Source organism: Halichoeres trimaculatus, unplaced genomic scaffold (genome assembly GCF_033239565.1).
Source record: "Halichoeres trimaculatus isolate MK-OKI-2021-1 unplaced genomic scaffold, fHalTri1.1 fHalTri1_scaffold_14, whole genome shotgun sequence".
Lineage (NCBI taxonomy): Eukaryota > Metazoa > Chordata > Actinopteri > Labriformes > Labridae > Halichoeres > Halichoeres trimaculatus.
The window spans coordinates 2,166,450-2,188,476 of NW_027437192.1; the positions used below are offsets into that span (position 1 = coordinate 2,166,450).

The 22,027-nt window shown below is 39.5% G+C and overlaps 2 protein-coding genes across 2 annotated transcripts in view; one reads left to right on the top strand and one right to left on the bottom strand.

The window, feature by feature from the left end:
• The first annotated feature begins 220 nt into the window (after positions 1–220).
• Positions 221–19,465, top strand: LOC141803268 (uncharacterized). Its single transcript, XM_074687229.1, has 7 exons — positions 221–474; positions 1,922–3,143; positions 6,007–7,381; positions 9,770–9,777; positions 13,068–14,635; positions 16,443–16,482; positions 17,894–19,465. Exons 2-7 carry the CDS (start codon positions 1,938–1,940, stop codon positions 19,214–19,216), a joined length of 5,520 nt encoding a protein of 1,839 aa, XP_074543330.1. The 5' UTR covers positions 221–474; positions 1,922–1,937; the 3' UTR covers positions 19,217–19,465.
• Positions 19,374–22,027, bottom strand: part of col11a2 (collagen, type XI, alpha 2) — a 48,788-nt gene continuing 46,134 nt past the window's right edge. The window contains exon 65 of the mRNA XM_074686095.1: positions 19,374–21,706. Within this exon, the coding sequence (XP_074542196.1) occupies positions 21,560–21,706 (147 nt within the window). The 3' untranslated portion in view covers positions 19,374–21,559. The remainder of the gene's footprint in view (positions 21,707–22,027) is intronic.

Sequence of the window (22,027 nt, forward strand, 5' to 3'; positions counted from 1 at the left end):
TATTATAAATTTTATTATTGTTATTATTATTATTATTATTATTATTAGAGTTTGGTTTTTTTTTTGTATCTGTGTCGGGGTCATCAAAATAACTTACTGTTATGACCTGTAGGTGGCAGCGTTACACTTTTGCAGCATGTAGTCTGCCGGATATTCAACAGTAGAAGAAGAATCGCTGTTGGCTTTGTGTTCAGCTAACTGCACAGGCTGTTCGGTGAGTCCTGGTTTAAATTGAGATGACTTTATTAGACCTTTATGGGTCAATTATTGTGCAGCAGCTCGTACATCTAAGAAATTAACATATACAAAGTCAATCTGACGGACAGTAGCAACAGACTGATCATATTAATCCATCCACCGTTCCTCGTCCTGTCTCTCTCGGCCCGCTCGCTGGGGCTACAAAGACCTGTCAGCTAACACCGTCCAGACCCGGAGAAGAGGAGCTCCACCTCCAGAGGAAACAGCTCAGAGCAGGTCAGCTTTCTTTCACCAGCTTTAAGCGTGTTTCCTGTCACTGTTTGTGGAAGCTGAGCCTTTAGATAATGATAACAGGCCTGCACGGAGTGTTAGCCGCAGCTAGCTCCTGCTACAGTGGAGTGGAGCGAGTCATGAACGAATGGTTCAGTTCTCGAGAATCACTTTACTGACTCGCGAATCATGACTCATCCCTCCTACCAACTCATTCACTGACTCAATAAGAAGCTGTAGGTAGCCCAGCTCAATCTGAGCACAAGAGACTCACTCACTAGCTCACAGTACGTAGCTTTGCTCGACTCATGGACTCCGTCACTCACTCACCTGCAGCCCCTGGAGCTCTCTTACCGCCAGGTGAGAAGCTTCCTCACCTGAGCTGGAGGTTTTGCTGCTCTGCCCTGATAGTCCAAGTGACGCCATTGGAATAAACTCAGTCTACCTGTCATGTTTGTCTCAAACGTTTTTGCTGCTGCAGTAAATAATAGGGGTGGGAGAAAAAAAAAAGTCGAAATTTGATATCAGGGTTTTTTGTTAATGTCAAATCGGGATTCTATGTCAAAAAAATCAGTTTTATTTTTTGAATTTATGAATTTTATTTCGAACATGCAAAAAAAAAAAAGAAAAACAGAAATAGGTCGTCACCATAAACAAACACATGCATACTAAACTTAAAAGAAAAACGAAGACTGCAACAACCTGCATGTGTTACATATCTACATTTTTCAAATTCAATTTTTTCAGTTTTGTCTTTGTTTATAAAAGTGTATTGGAAAAAAGTTACCTCTTTTCTCCAGCAGAGGGAGGCATTTCATGGGAAAATATGGCTCCTGATATAGTCTGTAGACATTATCATCATCATTGAAATTTGTCCCATGATCTGGTGTCAAAAAAAGCAAACTGAAAATCACAAAATTATAAATATTGAAGAATCACAATTTCAGTCGGCACCCCAAAAATTGTGATAGACTTGAATTTATTACAAAAATAAATTATTATTGTTATTATTTATTGTTATTTATTCTTAAAAATAATTATTTAAAACGTTTTTTTTATTGTGTCCATACTTAACTTTTGTGTGTAAGGTGCTAATTCCATTCAAAAAGTTAAACTTCTGTAATGTATACATTCATTTTTACAGACTGACATATTTCAAGTGTTTACTCCTTTTAATATTCATGAATATAACTGATAACGAAAGAATATTCCAAATTGAGTATCTCAGAAAATTAGAATTTTGTGGAAAGGTTCAATATTAACGACACCTGGTGCCACACTCTTATCAGCTATTTAACTCAAAACACTCAACACACAGAGAGCTTTGTTCAAGAATAAGACATCCTAAAGTCAAATCTGACTGCGTACTTCCACCTCTATTTTTTTTGCATGGTCTCCTCTGCATCCCTCTCCAAACTCTCAGCTTCTCCTAATGTGCCTTTCTGTGCTTCAGTGATTAGATAACAGCGATGAAAGAAGAGCAGCAGGAGTGGAGCTCCAGTCTGGAGCAGAGGGAAACTAAACCTCTGCTCATCAAAGAGGAACAGGAGGAACTGTGGAGCAGTCAGGAGGGAGAGCAGCTTCAAGGACTGGAGGAGGATGATACCACTGTGAAGAGTGAAGATGAGGAAGATCAGTCCTCACAGCTTCATCACAGACAAACGGAACAGATGGAAACAGGAGCTGATGAAGAGGACTGTGGAGGATCAACGCTGGGCATAAAGGTGAAGATTGAAGAGTCTTCTGAGCCTGAGACTGATGACAGTGATGATTGGAGCGAGACTGGAGAGGATCATTCAGGATCCAACTTCAAAAGAAAAACACAAGACTTGCCAAACCTCAAACAAAAAAAACTTCACAGCTGCTCTCAGTGTGGGAAAGGTTTTAATCAAAGGTCCTCTCTGGTAGCCCACATGGGATGCCACGGAGAAAGTCAACCCTTCAGATGCTCTGTGTGCAGTAAAACTTATCCTACTCAGGGAACTCTGGACAGTCACATGCGTCAACACACAGGAGAGAGACCCTTCATCTGCTCTGTTTGCAGTAAAACATTCAAACAGCAGGGACATCTGACCTCACATATGTTACTTCACACAGGAGAGAGAACCTTCATCTGCTCTGTTTGCAGTAAAACATTCAAACAGCAGGGACATCTGACCTCACATATGTTACTTCACACAGGAGAGAGACCTTTCAGCTGCTCTGTTTGCAGCAGAACATTTAAACAACAGGCACATCTGACCTCACATATGTTACTCCACACAGGAGTGAGACCTTTCAGCTGCTCCGAGTGCAGTAAAACATTTAAACAACAGGCACATCTGACCTCACATATGTTACTTCACACAGGAGAGAGACCTTACAGCTGCTCTGAGTGCAACAACAGGTATAATCGAAAATGGCATCTGACCATACACATGAGAGTTCATGCACGAGGCAACAAGAAACGCCACAGCTGCAGCGTTTGTGATCAAACGTTTTCCCGGAGGTTTCAGCTGAAGAAACACGAGTGTGTAGGTGATCAGGCTTCAGAGCGTCATCACAACCAAACAAGTAAGAGGGAAGACCAAGGAGATGATGGAGACGGTTGTGGAGGTTCATCACAAGAGAGGAGCTCAGATCTAGAAAGACTTTCACAACCAGAGGCTGAGCTCAAGACAGAATTTAATGATCTTTGAGCATCAGTCAGGTTGAAACTCTGAGAAACTTTAAGAACAATAAGTTGATGGTTTTTAATTTTACATTTATAATTGTAATTTATTCAACTTTGTTATGACTGATGAACAGTGACAAAGCTTTAGTTGAATATTGATTTAATATATTTGGACAAGAGTGTTGTGGGTTTTGATTGGTTGCTTTCACCAAACAAAGTCAGTTTTCTGTTTAGATGAGTAAAAGACCAAACATTGAGACCTCAGGGATTCTCTGCTCCGTTTTATTCAATAATATATATTTTTTTTATTTATGAAACTTTCAACACATATTTTAATTTTTGCATCAAATTTGACATTTTTGTGTATTTTCACATGGAGAGTTGTGTAGATGATATAAACTTATGAGTGATAAAATATTAAGAGAATTATACACAAAAACTATATGTGATCACAAATTGTATATGTGTGATTAAAGAGTGTTTGAAAAATTCACACAGTGTTGAATGTGGAGAAATGCTTTTTAAAAAAAAAAAAAAAAAAAAAAAAGATTATACTACAAAAATTGGCATGGAAAAGCAGATCCTGAAACTGGAAAAAAGAAACATTGGTATTGAAAAACATGTATCATAAAAAAGTATAATGCATCAAAAGAGGTAATGGTATTGATAATGACACAGACATTTTTTATACATTTTTGCATTTTGATGTTTTTGAATTCAAATCATACAGTTTACATATTGATGGTGAATAACTCAGCACTTGGCTGGACCATAAACTATTTTATATATATGCAAATCACACCCTACTGGTCCTTTCCCCCAAACCACCACTTTACACCATAGGAGTGACAGAAAAGTGAAACTGAAAAAAGACAGTAAGCAAAAAAAGAGAAAAAAAAGTGTGATAAAAAAACATTCAAATTATAAACTGTCATTGATAAAACAGTGACATCAAATAAATGTAATATGATTTAAATTCAATAACAGCAGAATTCACAGAATTATAGAATTAAATAAACTGTAAAATTTTCATGTTTGTTTTTTTACATATTTTTTTTTGTGCCTAGTTTTCTTTTTTTTCAGGTTCAGGGTTTGTTTTTCAATGCCAAATTTTATTTTCAATACCAAATATTAATTGTATTGGCTTCATTTGAGCAGTGTACAGTATAACAAGAAGAAGAAAAAAATGCAACAGAATATTTTTTTTTCTATTTCTTATTTTTATTATTATTTCTGTAAAGTGTGTCATTAATGGATTTTTTTTTTAAAAAAAATAAGTGTTTTTGTATCAGGTTAAATAACTTACTGTAACGACCTGTAGGTGGCAGTATTAGACCTTTGCTGCGTGTGGTCTGCCGGAAATTTAACAGGAGAAACAGCGCTATTAGCTTCCTCACTTCGTTAGCTTCGTGTTGAGCTGACTACACAGGCTGTTAGGTGAGTCCAGGTCCGGATTCAGACTCAGTCGACTTTATTAGTCCTTTATGGGTCAATTACTGTGGAGCAGCTCGTAAACCTAAGAAAGAAACATGAACAGAGTTAATTTGTCGGACAGTAGCAGCAGACTGATCATATTAATCCATCCAGCGTTCCTCGTCCTGTCTCTCTCGGCCCGCTCGCTGGGGCTACAAAGACCTGTCAGCTAACACCGTCCAGACCCGGAGAAGAGGAGCTCCACCTCCAGAGGAAACAGCTCCGAGCAGGTCAGCTTTCTTTCACCAGCTTTAAACGTGTTTCCTGTCACTGTTTGTGGAAGCTGAGCCTTTAGATAATGATAACAGGCCTGCACAGAGTGTTAGCCGCAGCTAGCTCCTGCTACAGTGGAGTTAGCTTAGTTTAGCCGCTGTCACATCGATGCTCACTCCGACTGAGAGGAGCGAGCCTGTTTTCAGGCTGCGTCATCAACTTTAAGTCTGTTAAGAAATAATGTTATTAGAGTATGAAAAGTGAGCATTTCCCAAGAGAAAACATTTTTTTCATGAACCCTGCTAACACCCTGGGTAAATAAAGTAACGGCTATGTTTTCCAATCCTTGTGTGTCATATTTAAGCATTTAAATTTGAACATTTTTACATTTATATATCTGGCCTCAGTAGTTAAACTGTTGTTGTTGTTTTTTTCTTTTTTAATGCTCTACACTTAATTTAAGGATTTAAGTTTGTAACGCTCAGCCTATGCCCACTTTATCACATAAAAAAGGGGACTCGTTATTGGGGCATGATAGTACTTATATAGTCTCAGTTTTTTTGTTAAACTTTGAAAATAACCATGTATCCTCTCCCGGTTTTTAAATAACTAATTACCACTACCATAAATCATTATAAACAAACAAAAAAAAAAACTCTTTCTCTCAAGGACGTGTTCTTTAATGCCCACAACAGCGGACGTTTTAATAATAGAATAAAAAAAAAAACACAAAATACCATTCAAAACTTATCCTTTTAAATTCCTAATGCTTCCTGTTCAAAAACTCCCCTGGTTTGATGACCACACTTTGTGCTTTATTTTTATTATTATTAATTATATTCAGTTGCACTCCCTTGCTGAGCCAAAGAGATGCATTTTAAAAATCATTTTTTGGGGAAATTTGTCATAATGTTGACTGTTTTAAGGATTAATGTGTTCGTCCTCCTGCCGGAGCAGAAACATGGTTTTTATACTAACACCGTAACACGGTCAAATTTCTGATTGGTGTTACACCACAGGGCACAGTCTCATACATTTGTTACAGAATAGGACATCTTAAAGTCAAATCTGACAGAGCACTTCTGTACCTTTTTTAATTATTTTTCATTTTTGGCATGACCTACGCTCATCTTGCATACATCCTTCTGCTTCCCTCTCCAAACTCTCAGCTTCTCCTAATGTGTCTTTCTGTTCTTCAGCCTTTTCTGCAGACGTCAGCGATGAAAGAAGAGCAGCAGGAGTGGAGCTCCAGTCTGGAGCAGAGGGAAACTAAACCTCTGCTCATCAAGGAGGAAGAGGAGGAACCGTGGAGCAGTCAGGAGGGAGAGCAGCTTCAAGGACCGGAGGAGGATGATACCACTGTGAAGAGTGAAGATGAGGGAGAGGAACCTGATGAAGAGGACTGTGGAGGATCAACGCTAGACGTGAAGGTGAAGACTGAAGAGTCTTCTGAACCTGAGACTGATGACAGTAATGACTGGAGTGAGACTGGAGAGGATCATTCAAAATCCAACTCTAAAGGAAGGAAAAAAGAAAACACTCAAGACTTGCCAGACGTCAAACAAAAAAAACTTCACAGCTGCCCTCAGTGTGGGAAAGTTTACAAACTGAAATCTTGTCTGAAAAATCACATGATGATCAAGTGTGGGAGAGGAGACCTCAGCTGCTCTGAATGTGGAAAACAGTTAAAACACAAGTCCAGTCTGAACAGACACATGATATTACACACCAAGGAGAAACCTTTCAACTGCTCTCAGTGTGGTAAAGGGTTTAATCAAAGGTCCTCTCTGGTAGCCCACATGGGATGTCATGAAGGGAAACTCCTCAGCTGCACTGAGTGTGAAAAACAGTTTAAATACAGGTCCAGTCTGCAGACACATATGAAGATTCATAGCAATGAGAAACCATTCAGCTGCCCTGAATGTGGTAAAAGATTTGGTCTTAGATTTTATCTGGTGTCCCACATGACTGTGCATACAGAAGGAAGACCCTACAGCTGTACTGAGTGTGGTAAAACTTACAAATCTGAGCAAAGTCTGCGCCAACATATGTTGCGTCACACGAGCGGGAAGCCTTTTAGATGCTACGAGTGTGGGAAACGTTTTGAGCAGAAAAATGAACTTAAACTTCACAGGGCGCACCACAGAGAAAGTCAACCCTTCAGATGCTCTGTGTGCAGTAAAACTTATACTAGTCAGGGAACTCTGGACAGTCACATGCGTCAACACACAGGAGAGAGACCCTTCATCTGCTCTGTTTGCAGTAAACCATTTAAACAACAGGGACATCTGACTGCACATATGCAGCTTCACTCAGAGGACAAACCGTTCAGCTGCTCAGAGTGCGGGAAAAGGTTTCACCGCAAGTATTATCTGAGTATACATATGAATATTCACACAGGAGTGAAACAGAAACGCTTCCAATGCAGAGTTTGTAATCAGAGGTTTTGTTTTAAGTCTCAGTTGAAGAATCATGAGTGTGTAAGTGATCAGGCTTCAAAGCTTCATCAAAAGCAAACAGAGGAGGGAGGGAGAGAAGAGGCAGACACAGGAGGTGATGGAGACGGCTGTGGGGGTTCATCATAGGAGAGGAGCTCAGATTTAATAAGACTTTAACGACCAGAGACTGAGATCAAGAGAGAATTTAACAATCCATGAACATTAGTCAGTTTTAAACTCGGAGGAAACATTGCCTTAAATATCAGGAGCTGTGCCTTGGGTTGAAACGATAAGTCGATTGTGATTTAATCAGCTTTGTTACGTCTGATGATCAGTAACCAAACTTTAGTGGTAAGTTGATTTTATTATTTAGACAGGAGTGTTGTGAGCTTTGATTGGTTTTAATCCCGCTTGATCCAGGATCTTTCTTCTAAAGAGGAAAAATGGATATGACGTGCCCGTATTTTTATCTTGTGAATTTCACATTCATGTGAAGTAAATTAAAAAAAACTTCTGGTTTAGGTAAATATTCTCTATGCTTTTACTATGTGCAGCATTTTTTACACTTTTTAGTCTTTATTGTGAAGATAAAGTAGATTTTGTGGCTCTGGAATGACTGTAGTCCAAATGAGCTGAGACTTAATGGCTCCTTTGAAAGTCCCCTGCATAACCCAACTCTTGTTGTATTGTACTTGTTCCAGTAGGTGGCAGTAATGCACCCAAACCTGAGTCCCACCTTCTTTTTTAAAAAATATTATTATTATTCCAACACACAGAGGTTCTACTGTGGAAGCGTATTGCATTCACTTGAAGAAAAAAAAAAAAAAATGTGTTTTCCAGAGTAATTTTTCTCCAGTTTGTTTTTTGTGGTAATTGTTTTTCTGATTAATATTTTTTTATTGGTTTGTTTTTTGTTATAATTATTTTTGTTTTTCAGGGTAATTTTTTTCTGTTTTCAGATTACTTTTTTCCTGTTTTTCTGAGTAATTTTTATCGAGATACTTGGAAATCTTGCAAGAACCTCAACCTGCTGTTTTTCGTGGTAATTTTTTCCTCCTGTTTTTAGGAGTAAATTTTTTTCTGTTTTCAGATTACTTTTTTCCTGTTTTTAGGAGTAATTTTTTTTCCTGAAGTATCGACATACTTTGAAATCCCGTGAGAACCTCCAACCTGCAGACGACTCCCGTGGATGTTTTGCGGCTCCTGTGTCCCGCACGGATCAGAGATCCTGTTCGGCTCATTTATGCCTTATCCTTAACTTTCTACCGGCTTTCCAATGGAGAAGCAATGCATTTTTTAATGCCACTTCTTCATCTCCTGTTTTCTTATAGAGCATTTTAAGCTACCCATAGTTTTCGAGTTACTCCTAAGGAATTTGCCATAGTATTTAATGCTATCCCTTCAGATACTTTAATGCTCTTTAAGAATTTCTCTAACCTCCCAAATGACTCACCTGTTGGTAAGATCTGTTTTTTTCAGGTCCCATATTATGCAAAAATCACTTTATCAAGTCTTTTAGTGAAATGTGTGGGTCTTTGTCTTTCCTCCCAGTCCACGAAATGTGATATTTAATGACAAAACCTGTACTTCGTAGAGCTTGTGAATGTAAAATCCTGACCTAAAACGAGCTGTTTGGAATTCCCGGGGTTTGCCGATGTCAGCGATTCCCTTTTTTGAATAATCAGGATCAAATCTGATCTCATTGGTCCACAGGAGCAGATACCCCGGACCCCCCAAGGGAAAAATGGACAGTCGCAAAAGAAGTGATGTTTGGATGCATTTTGAAGCAACAAGTGCTTTAGATTTAGATTTACTTTGGATTTATTGTACATAGTTATTTTTTCTAATGTTGTACTGTTTGAATTTTGTAATTTTTCTCAGTTATATTTATCTAATTTAATGTTATTTTATTTGTGAGTTAGAAAAATAAAAGTTTCTTTAAAATATGTTGATCTTTCACTCTTTTTTTCACATTGGAGTGTATTAATTGTCCTTTTCAGTCATTTCGCTGGCATGAATCGCTCTGAAATATAGATTTCTATGCACTTTCTGGGTAACTGACTCGAGTGACTCAAATGACTCAAAAACCTGATTCACTATGGTGAGTGACTCATTTAAACTCATTTCAGTAAAAAGAATCGAGTTTCCCATCACTAATTCTTGTATACTTCTCTGTTAATAAAACGTTTACAACGTTTTAAAAAAGGACATTTTCCCGCCTCGGTAGAACATCCGGGGCTTTTGTTCTTTTTCACCGCATACTAACTTCCGACTGGAGCAGTGGGCTCACGGCTGGTGTAACAGGCGGTTTGGAAAACAGAAACAGCAACAACCTGCAGAGGGCAGCACTACACCTTTGCCGCGTGTGTTTAACAAAAGAAGAAGAAGAATCAGCTCTATTAGCTTCGTTAGCTTCGTGTCCAGTTAGCTCCACTGGCTGCTTGGAGAGCCCAGAGTCACGTAGCAGCAGAAAAATCATCATAATCCTTCCGGAGTTTCTCCTCCTCTCCTTCTTCCCTCCCAGTCCGCTCAGTGAGGCCACACAGACCGTCAGAGCTAACACCGTAGCACCGCCTCAGACCTGAAGAAGAGGAGCTCCACCTCCGGAGGAAACCGCTGGATGATCATGTAACAGCTCAAAGCAGGCTGCAGACAGCAGGTCAGCTTTCTTTATCAGCTTTTAACGTGTTTCCTGTCGGTGTTTTCCAGAAGCTGAGTTTTAAGCTAACGGTGACAGCCCTGTAGAGCCGCAGAGTGTTAGCCGCAGCTAGCTCCTGCTAAAGTATCAGTTAGCATCTCTTCGATGTAAACAAACAGATATCTCATCATCGTTTATCCTCTTTCGCTGATCACAGCCGTCGTTTTTGTAGTTTGTGACAAGTCTCTGACACATCTTATGAGGAATACCAGCCCGTCCTTGTTTGGCTAATCTTTGTAGCTCCTCTAGATCTGATGCTGTTCTGCCCCTGGACCCTGGTCTTCAGGTCTGGGACTGAAGTCAGGGCTCTGTGCAGGCCTGTCGCTCACCTTGGTTTTCTGGAGCCTCGTATGTTTTGTCTCGTTGTCATGTTGGAAGACAAACCCAGACTCAGACCCAGTTTGCTGCAGACTCCTGGAGGTTTTCCTCTGACTTTTAGAGCTTTTATTCATTCTCTCATCCTTACGCTTCATGTATTTCATTTTATTAGTTTTGACTATTTACAATTTTATTTGTATTTAATTTTTTAGCTTGATATTATTTTTCTTCAAACTTTAAACTGCTTTAGTGCAAGTCTATTTTAGAGCTGTGCATAAGTCACTGCTGTAAAATCTTTATTTCCAAAATAATTTTGTCATCATTGTTTTTTTTTTCCATGTATTGTATTTATTTATTTTTTGAATTTCTGTGTAATCACTGTGAGGCACCTGGAGCTGTGTTTTATTTGTATAAAAGATGCTTATACACAAAAACTGATTGATTAGCATCCTTCAGTCTGCTAGCTTAAAGGATAAATTTGGTTTATACAGCTTTTACATTGTTTATAGAATGAAGTAGAACAAAATACTCCCCCAGAAGGTTTTCCTGATCCAAGCAGTGCTTCGGGAGATATTTAGATCCAAAATTGTGCAGCAGACGTCCGTATAATGGGATCTATCGGGGACATAGACAGCGCCGCTCCTAAAACTGCATCAATCGTCCAAAAACTCCTGTTTTTCACCAACATTCCATCATGGTCCGCTCCGGGTTAAACCTCTGTTGCAGTCTGTGTCACTCCAGACAGCGCTGTGTGGCTGTACTGACCTCTGAACTGACGAAGACTTTGCTTACATTTGCCCCTCTGCGCATGCGCAGTACTCTCTGGAGAGCTGATTCCTTTCTTTAAGGAGCAAACGTAAACAAAGTCTTCGTCAGTTCAGAGGTCAGTACAGTCGTAGCGCTGTCTGGAGTGACACAGACTGCAACAGAGGTTTAACCCGGAGTAGACCATGATGGAATATTGGTGAAAAACAGGAGTTTTTGGACGATTGATGCAGTTTTAGGAGCGGAGCTGTCTATGCCCCGATGGATCCCATTATACGGACGTCCGCTGCACGATTTTGGATCTAAATATCTCCCGAAGCACTGCTTGGATCAGGAAAACCTTCTGGGTGAGTATTTTGTCCTACTTCATGCTATAAACAATGTAAAAGCTGTATAAACCGAACTTATCCTTTAAAGGGCTCTCTCTTTGGTAGAAGTGGACTTTCTCTTGTCCAGCATCCTCCACAGCGGTCCATTTCTGGGACCATCAGGGCTCTTGTAACAGTTTTCTTTGACAGTTTCTGCCTTGGCTAAAGCCTGGCTCACACTACAGGATTTTACAAATCTTATACGATTCTGAAATCGGGTTGTATCTCACCCATAAGGAGAATCTTCACAGATCATCTTCTCTTAAATCTTAAGCACGCTCTAACAACAAGATTTGAAAATACTGACCAGCACACACTACAGGATTTCACCAAGATGATTTGACCAGAGAGAGTGATGGACCACATGTGCTCAGTTGTTTGATCTGAGGTTTTTAGCGCACTGGTGGGACAGGAGGAGAGAGAAGCGGAGCTGTCTGCAGCGTTGCCTTTCATCCATTACGCACACGCAGAGGGACAGAGGTGAAACTGTTGCTGTATCAGCCAATAATGGCATGATCTCACACCCATCACTGATAAAACAACAGTTTACTACTGTATGAAAATGGCGTGGTTTTGTGTTATTTTTAAAGGCATTATTGAACTGTCTCGAGTGGGCCAGTGGAGCGCGCAGTCAGCTGACCCGGAGCCTTTCAGTTGCACTTTCAGCCTGCGTTTGTTGTCTGCTGTCCGGCCTCTGGAGCTCTTTCTAATTGCCTGTTGTCATCCTCAGTGAGAATGAATGTTGTAATCATCCAGATAAATATCAAACATGTTTGAAAATCATCGGGGCGGCTCCGACGAGTCTGTGACACGATCGTGGAGCTAAAGATTCATCTGTCAACCGCTCACACTAGAAGATAATCTTGGCCGAACGTCGGGGCCGATTTTAGTCCCAGACCAGATTTCTTCCCCGATTGTTGGGAGGACCGAATCTGGGTTAAATCGGGCTGAGAATCCTGTAGTGTGAGCCAGGCTTAAGTCCTGAACTGATGTAGTTTGGTCGTTGTTCTGGGGTCTTTAGAGGGCAAAATCTCAGTCTCTCTGATTTTCTCTCAAAAGTCCAGTTTTAAGTCTTTGTCCTTCTCCCTCTGCAGATTTCTCCTGGACTGTGTGGCTCTCTTTGAATTTCTTGATGAGTCTTCTCACTCCACTTCCTGACTCTTGGAGCTGATGCTGTAATAACTTTCTTTGTCCTTCTCCTGCTATGGGAGCATCAACGGTTCTTCTTAAAGTCCAGTCTAAAGTGATTTCTGTAGCTTTTGATGTTCATGAGGCGTTCAGCTCCAGTGGCAGCTCAAAACCTGAGCTGAGGTTTTGTTCTGTGTGTGAAGTGGAGAACAACCCTCAGTTTGAACTGGGTTGACTGATTGATGAATAGCTTTGAGGGTTATAAAGTTAAAACACATGACTAAAGCACAGTAGTGCTTTTTGCTTTGGCTCAATAATGTGCGTAGTTTTTATTATTTAAACTTTTTATTTCTGTGTGCAAAGTAAAAAAAATAAATCAATTAGGCTGTGTTTAAGATTCATTGCTCTGTTTATCAGCTCTTCGACGTTTTTGGAAAGAGCTGAAAGTATCATAGATGGGTAAATCATTTAGACCTCAACTGTACATCTTTCTATATCCGTCTGCAAACTCTGAGCCTCTCCTAATGCGTCTTTCTGTTCTTCAGTGTTTCCTGCAGCTGTCAGTGATGAAAGAAGAGCAGCAGGAGTGGAGCTCCAGTTTGGGGCAGAGGGAAACTAAACCTCTGCTCATCAAAGAGGAACGGGAGGAAGTGTGGAGCAGTCAGGAGGGAGAGCAGCTTCAAGGACTGGAGGAGGATGATACCAACACATTCCCTTTTTATGTTGTCACTGTAAAGAGTGAAGATGAGGAAGAGGAAGCTCAGTCCTCACAGCTTCATCACAGACAAACTGAACAGATGGAAACAGGAGCTGAGGAAGAGGACTGTGGAGGATCAGAACCAGAGATTGAGGTAAAGATTGAAGAATCCTCTGAACCTGAGACTGATGACAGTAATGACTGGAGGGAGACCAGAGAGGATCATTCAGGATCAAACTTTACGGATCAAACTAAAGATTTCACAAACCTGAATGAAAATGGATTTCACAGCTGCTCTCAGTGTGGGAAAGCTTTCCGATTAAAATCTCGTCTGACCAGACACATGATCATTCACCGTGAGGATAAACCTTTTATATGTCTCAGTTGTGGAAAAACATTTAAAAAGAAAGGAAACCTGAACCAGCACATGATAACGCACACTGAAGAGAAACCTTATACCTGCCCTGAGTGTGGGAATAAATTTAAAAGTAACGGTCATCTGACCAGACACATGATCATTCACAGCAGAGACACACCATTCAGCTGCTCTGAGTGTGGAAAAAGTTTCAAGTATAAAGAATGTATGACCAGACATATGGTAATTCATGAAGTGGAGAAACCATTCAGCTGCTCTGAATGTGGGAAAAGGTTTAACCATAAACAAGGTGTCACCAGACACATGATGAGTCACACAGGAGAGCAGGCGTTAAGCTGCTCTGAGTGCGGGAAAGAATTCAAACAGAAATCCAGTTTGACCAGACACTTAAGGATTCACACTGGGGAGAAACCCTACAGCTGCCCAGAATGTGGGAAAAGATTTGGCCGTAAATTTTGTCTGACAACCCATATGGCTCTGCATGAGGAAGAGAAACCCTACAGCTGCCCAGAATGTGGTGAAAGTTTCAATCACAAGTCTGGTCTGACCGCCCACATGGAATATCATGGAGGGGAGAAACTCTTCAGCTGCTCTATGTGTGGCAAAAGATTTAAATTTGAGCAAAATCTGTACAAGCATATGCTAGCGCACACAAGAGTGAAACTGTTCAGCTGCTCAGAGTGTGGGAAATGTTTTAAGCAGAAGTATTACCTAAAAGTTCATTTGGCGAACCACAGAAGAGGTCAGTCCTTCAGCTGCTCGGTGTGTGGGCAAACCTTCTCCCAGCATGCTCAGTTTAAAAGTCACACATGTGATCACTGTCAGGGTTCAGAGCTTCATCTAAACCAGACTGAGGAGGCCATAACAGCAGGAAGTCCTGCTGGAGGAGAGGGCTATGGGGGAACTGGGCTGATCAACAACCCGGATCTAGGGAGTTCCTTACAAACAGATAGTAAGCTCAGTCCAAATCAGAATCAGAAATACTTTATTAATTCGAGCGGGAAATTTAGCAAGACTGAAGAGCCTCTGAACGGGACACTGTAGACCATGAGGATGCTTTGACAGAGAGAAGTGAATTTCAGTCAGGCTTTAAGTCTGAGAAACTGTGAATGTCTCCTTAAATTTATGAATTAAGTCCACAGTGCGTGATGCACATGAGTTTCAGAAACATTTGAGTCTTTTATGTCTTCATGGTTTATTCTTATATTAGTCAACGACAATGATTTATTACTTTCAGTCACAATATTTGACATTCTGATGATCTGTCATATGTTTGTAGTTTCATTTTGGAAAAATGTGTGTGTACGTTTAAAAAAATCAAGTTGCTTGTAATTTATTTAAGATGAATGTTGAATGTTGAAGAAAACTTAAAAAAAAGGTTTTTGCACTTTTGCACTACTGCTCTTCTATGACTCTGAGTAGAAGAGGTTTTTATTTTTTGTCATTTTTAAAGACATTTAACTGTCTGTACCATCCACTTTCCTTTCCTCTGTTAATTCAATCAAGCTACTGTTTGTTATTGGACTTTTTTTTGCTAAATATTTCATCAAAACATTGATATAAAATGTTTTAGGCACAAATCCAAAGCTGTGGAGCAATATTTAGGGGGTTTGATTTTCTTTCTTTCTTTCTTCCTTTTCTTTTCCTTTTTTTGTCTATCAATAAGTGATTAAAACATTATTGATATGTTAGTTGAATAAAAATCGAAACGATTTATTCATCACATTGTGTCTCCTGGATTGAATTGTTGTGCAATTAAGTAATAAAACAGAATTAAAGCCCCAAGCAAGGAAACATATTTTCATTTGTGATAGTCATTAATTACAGTAAGAACATCGTCATAAACACGTGAGCAGAGCGCCAACTCCAAGTTCACCTCATTACAGATCCTACTTTGAGACTAGTTTCAAACATGCAGGAAAACCTCAGTGATAAATTGTTAATGTTGAAAAAAAACCCAATAAAAATAATAAATGTGTCATAACCTGGTCACAGAAACTAATGCTAACTTCAAAATTATAAAGATTTATTATTATAATTTCTATAATGCCCCTGATTTGGAGTCTACCTAGTGTTGATATATTTTATTTACTAATGTACTTTCTGTCATACCTCCTGTAATGTAACATATTAATGACACTCCATTCCAGTTAAGTGACCTTTAATAAATCATTTATAATTTTGCAAGTTAAATGTTATAAATACGTCTTTGCAGTCAACTGCAAAATACATAGAAATACAGTTAAGATGTTTTCAGTGCTAAGCTTCATGCCTGATATAAATCTAAATTCTAAATAATTTATATTAACATTGAGATTTATATTAAGGATAACAATTTAACAGTGCCAGTACCTTAATGATATTTCTCTCATAGAAACATGGATAAAATGGCACATTTGGCCGGAAAAAAAAAGAGAAAAAGAAAGAAAAGTGATTAAAAAGTGACTAAAAAATTCACACCATGTTATTATGTTTTATAAATAAATGTGGGGAATTGTTGATGTTGCTGCATAAAGTTTTACAAGAGGAAAATAGCAACAGCTTGGTCTGTTATTTTTCTCCACCTGCATTTGTTTTAATTTTTCTTAATTTATTTATTTTTTCTAAGCGACGGGTCAATCAGTTTGTGTCCAGTTCAACTAAACGACTTACTGTAAGGACCTGTAGGGGGCAGCATTGCGCTTTAGCTGCGTGCAGTCTGCCGTGATTTGAACAAAAGAAGAAGACGCTGTGCTTGCCAAGTGTCCAGTTAGCTCCACAGGCTGTTTGGAGAGTCCAGAGTCCTGCAGCAGATTGATCATAACAATCCTTTCAGAGTTTCTCCTCCTCTTCTTCTTTCTCTCCCAGTCCGCTCACTGAGGCCACACAGACCGTCAGAGCTAACACCGTAACACCGCCTCAGACCTGAAGAAGAGGAGCTCCACCTCCGGAGGAAACAGCTGAGTGATCATGTAACAGCTCAAAGCAGGCTGCAGAAAGCAGGTAAGCTTTCTTTATCAGCTTTTAACGTGTTTCCTGTCAGTGTTTTTCAGAAGCTGAGCCTTTAGCTAACGGTGACAGCCTTGAACAGAGTGTTAGCCGCAGCTAGCTCCTGCTAAAGCTAGCATCTCTTCGATGTAAACAAACAGAACCGTTGACCTGTCAGTCTGACCACTGCACATATACACATGTCGGTTTGTTCAGGATACATAACATTTATCTGAGGTTCATTGAAATAAATTAAATTACACAGCTTTCAATAAATAACCTCATGAGAAAAATTTAAAAGAATATTTAAAGGAAACACAAGAAAAAATAAAAACGGGTAAAAGACTCTCTGATTTAAGAAATACACCTAAAAATAGGCAAAACTTTTATTTTGTTGTTTGTGTCATTATTATGTCCTTACTGTTCCACTGAATGTCGAGTATCTGAAGCGCCAAATGTCTGCTGTTTGTTTAGCATAGTGTGCAATTATTTTCAGTTTGCCTGTTTTATTTTGTTTTTTTGTTATTTGCTTGTTTGTTTTGGGTGCCATTTCTAACACGTTTTTCATTCAAAATGATGTATTTGTAAAGAAAAAAAAAAAAAAAAGAAAGAAAAAAAAAAACTTAATAAAAACTGTTATTGTTATTATTATTGTTATTATTATTATTATTATTATTAATATTATTTCATTTGGGACATTCTGACAGAAACACACATAAAAATTAAAATAGAAAAATAAATAAATAAATGAATAAGAGGAAAAAACAGTTGTGTGTGCCCTTAAGGCCTTTACTCAGGCTAAACGAGATAATTTGGTTTAAATAAATCTTTGACTAATCAAAGGTGAGCTCTGCTTTCCATAGCCATAATTTAAACCCTGTTTTTATTTTTTTTTCCTTTGAGCTTTCAGGCTTAAGCATTCGTACCTGTCCCACTAAAGTACCCAACCCTATCAGGTTTTACATTCTTCATACTCGTGGAAAAATATTCCACTTTACATGGCAGACCTGGCAAATTTTAATTCAACAATAAAGATGTGCCAAGATTGGAAACAACACAAGTTTTATGGCTGGACATGACCCACATCTGCGTTAAGATTTTGAAAATTAATCTGATGAGCAACAAATTTGGTTTGACTATTTTGCTGAAATTTGCACAAAGATAATTGTGATTTTTTTAAAGAACATTTTAGATCAGCTCTTAAAAACATTAAGCTTGAAATAAACAATGATTGAAAAGTTACTTTAAAAAGAAATAACAAGCATCACTACTGAAAGTGTGGCTCTACTACAAACTCTCAGCTTCTCTTCATGCGTCTTTCTGTGCTTCAGTGTTTCCTGCAGCTGTCAGTGATGAAAGAAGAGCAGCAGGAGTGGAGCTCCAATTTGGGGCAGAGAGAAACTAAACCTCTGCTCATCAAAGAGGAAGAGGAGGTACTGTGGAGCAGTCAAGAGGGAGAGCAGCTTCAAAGCCTGGAGGAGGATGATACCAACACATTCCCTTTTTATGTTGTCACTGTGAAGAGTGAGGATGAGGAAGAGGAAGCTCAGTCCTCACAGCTTCATCACAGACAAACTGATCAGATGGAAACAGGAGCTGAGGAAGAGGACTGTGGAGGATCAGAACCAGAGATTGAGGTAAAGATTGAGGAGTCCTCTGAGCCTGAAACTGATGACAGTAATGACTGGAGGGAGACCAGAGAGGATCATTTAGGATCAAACTCTATAGATCAAAATAAAGATTTGACGAAGCTGATTGAAAATGGGTCTTACAGCTGCTCTCAGTGCGGGAAAGTTTTCAAACTGAAATCTCGTCTGATCAGACACATGATCATCCACAGCAGAGACACACCATTCAGCTGCTCTGAGTGTGGCAAAAGTTTTAAATATAAAGAATGTCTGACCAGACATATGGTTATTCATGCTGAGAAGAAACCCTTCAGCTGCTCTGTATGTGGGAAAAACTTTAACCATAAACAATGTGTCAACAGACACATGATGAGTCACACAGGAGAGCACGCTTTTAACTGCTCTGAGTGTGGGAAACAGTTTAACCAGAAGTCCAGTCTGACCAGACACATCAGGATTCACACCAAAGAGAAACCTTTCAGCTGTCCTGACTGTGGGAAAAAATTCAACCAGAACTCCAGTCTTACCAGACACATGATGAGTCACACAGGAGAGCAAGCGTTGAGCTGCTCTGAGTGTGGAAAAGGATTTCATCAGAAGTCTTGTCTGAGCAGACACATGAGGATTCACACCAAGGAGAAACCCTACAGCTGCCCTGAATGTGGGAAAAGATTTGGCCGTAAATTTGGCCTAAGGGTTCACATGACTCTGCATAAGGAAGAGAAACCCTACAGCTGTCCAGAATGTGGTGAAAGTTTCAATCACAAGTCCGGTCTGACAGCCCACATGGAATATCATGGAGGAGAGAAACTCTTCAGCTGCTCTACATGTGGTAAAAGATTTAACTTTGAGCAAAATCTGTTCAAGCATTTGTTGGCGCACAAGAGAGTGAAACTCATGAGCTGCTCAGAGTGTGGGAATTTTTTCTCTCAGTTTGCTGGATTGAAAAACCATGAGTGTGTTCACAGTCAGGCTTCAGAGATTCATGAAAACCAGAGTGAGGAGACTGAAGACAGGATGATTTGAAGGAGAGAAAAATGAAGTCCAAAGAGGACAATGCACATTAGTTTCAGACACTTTTAAATCACTTTATTCTTATGTTTGCTGGCAACGTGAAAAACATTTTGGTTTGAGGTTTCAAGAAGCATGAGAACATCTTTTGGGTCACGATGTTTGACGTTTTCTTATATGTTTGTAGTTTTATGTGGAAAAAATGTGTTTGTTCATTTTAAATTAAATTTATGTGTAATTTATTCACTCAGAGTAAAAACTGAAGCCTGGTAAAAAAATAAAATAAACAATAAAAACACTTATGACTGCAAATGGAAACCTTACATTTTCATCATCATAAAGAGTGTCTCAAGGCAAAGAAAATATGGACGATTGATGTCGGGAAGAAAAACAAGAGTCGAGCAGCTCTTTTTAAAGATTATATATTACAGAGACAAGAATTTAAAAAAATACTTACACACATTATAAAATAGTATTTTTTGTCTATTTTCAGCACCATATTTTGTGTTCCTTTTGTGAACAAAAGAAACAAATATTTAAGGTCATTCTCTGGAGAATCTCAAGGTCAGATTTATTATTTTCAAGGTTTCACTGTAGGTTAAAATTGTAAAAACAATAAAAAAAAACAAAAACTAACTCATCTCATTGACAGAGACGTCACCTCCCTCTCACAAACGTTCTCCTTCCCTCTTTGCTCTCAGAGGATTGCGCGTCGGTGTGTCTGAACCACCTCAGTGTCGACCTGAGCCTGAATTTCTGAAGAAGCTGAGTCCAAAGACGTCAAACAAGGAAAAGTGACGGAGCTGGAGAGTCACCGTTTTAATCGTTACAGTGGAAGCAAAATTTAACAGCACAGTACAGTCGATGAAAACACTAAAAAGGGAAAAAAAACATGAGACATGGCCACAGATTCTTTGGTTTTACAGACGGAGTTTGGACAGGGCGTGAACAGAAGCACCAGAGCTCAGGCTGCCGGACGGCTTCACGTGACCACTCGAGTGTCGACTACAGGAAATAAATACAAATGACAGATACCACATTGGACTGGGATATTTGGTGGTCTTATTTTTAATCTCAAAGCACCCTGTTTGTTTAAATAAATACAATAGAATATCACTATTTCTGTACAAATGGAATGTAATGCACATTTTCCCCAGTTAAAGCTTCATGAAATTGTAAGAAGAGACTAAAGGAGGGAAAGTGGATCCTAACAGGTTGATATTTCAGGATAATTAGCACCACGACACACAGTTTCTATCAGGAAAGCTTACACTTTGTTCAAAGGAAAATAAAGATGGAGGGAGGGTTTGAACAGCCTGAAGGTTCAGAAATAAAATCAGAAACGATAGTCGACGTGACTCGGTAGAAATACTGTTCCGTGATTGAAGGAGGAATCAGCTGTTTCTTAAATAATGGCTTTTAAATCCACTGATCTTTGTCTTCCACGCTACATCTATCGCTCAACGTCAGACTGTTTAGTGAAAAATAAGGATGAAGAGAAGCGGCTAAAACAGACAGAATGATCTAAAAAAGCAAGGTAGCATTAAGTCAGTTCACTCTCAGATCTGAGCGGAAACTGGTGGCTTCATATCTTTGGTTTCTTTTAATACGAGAGGAAAAGAAATGTTCTCAATGTGAGCAGCATGACTGACAGGTCACAATCAGGTGATTGGCTTTTAAAGACACAGGTGTTGAGAGTTTGGCGTCTTTTGGTGCTTTGAACTGAAAACAGATGAGTGAAAACGCGCCTGTCAAACGTGCTGCTCGCAGAGTGAACCTGGGGTTAAAGGAGTAGAAATAATCTCTGGGTGTGACCCTTTCTGGAGGAGGAGGAGGCAGGAGGTAGAGCGGGTGAGATGAGTGGATAAAAAAAGAGGAGACAGTGGGAAGGAGAGAGGAGTGAGAGGGGGAGAGGAGACATCGATCTTCACGTCTTGCGGCGCCGGCGTGCGTCCGTCCTCCTGCCGGCCTCTGGCTGCTGGTGAAGAAAACACTGTTTCGTTCCAAAAACACTCGGTCCTGGCGTCGCTCTTCCTCCTGGCGGTCGTTTCGCTCAGACGATGGTCTCTGCTCTGCGAGTTCTTTGTCCAAATCTCTCCTCTTGACTCGTTTTCACATCATCCTCTGATCGTTGAGAGGACGATGCTTTCTCCAGGCACGTTAGTGTGAGTGTGTTTGTCTCACAACCATGTGTGTGTCAGTGTATGTGTGTGTGTGTGTTTTTATATCATTTACAAGTTAATTTACAAATTATTGGGCATGTTTGTTTTAATACATTTATATTAATGTGTCTCGAAGTGCGTGTGTGTGTTTATGTGTGTGGTTCCTTTCATGATGTGTGAGTGTGTGTGTGTGTTTTTAGCCTTGGAAACAGACAGGTCCCACTTCAAAGCCAAACTGCTGGTTGCTCTCCCCAAAGTCTGACACCTTGATATCCCTCAGAGGGAGGTGCTCCACCTGTGGCGTGTTGATCTCCAGGACCGTCCTGTCGAAGCCTTTACGATACTGCACAGACACAGAGGAGAGAAACGCAGGTTTACATGTGTCACACTTTGGACTAATTATATTAGAGTGAGTCTGTTATTAGGGGAAGCAGTGACTGATTTCACAGTGGCTCGTTTAGCTGATATTTCCCTTTCAGTTAATACAGAAAGTTAACAGGTTCCATCATTTTTTTAGCTAAAATACAGATCATGTGTTGGAATTTACAGTTTTCATGCTGTTTGATTTCTCTAATGTCAAGTTTGCTCTTCAAAATTAACATGAGAAACATGTTTGTGTTTATTACCTCCGTCAAGAAGGTCATGTTATTTAGACAACATAACT

Excerpts from the sequence above, each read along its gene's own strand:
- LOC141803268 (XM_074687229.1), top strand. The coding sequence starts at position 1,938 with ATGAAAGAAGAGCAGCAGGAGTGGAGCTCCAGTCTGGAGCAGAGGGAA. Across the intron at positions 3,144-6,006 it reads AGACAGAATTTAATGATCTT|CCTTTTCTGCAGACGTCAGC; the intron begins TGAGCATCAGTC and ends TCTGTTCTTCAG. Across the intron at positions 14,636-16,442 it reads GAGCCTCTGAACGGGACACT|TCCGCTCACTGAGGCCACAC; the intron begins GTAGACCATGAG and ends TTTCTCTCCCAG.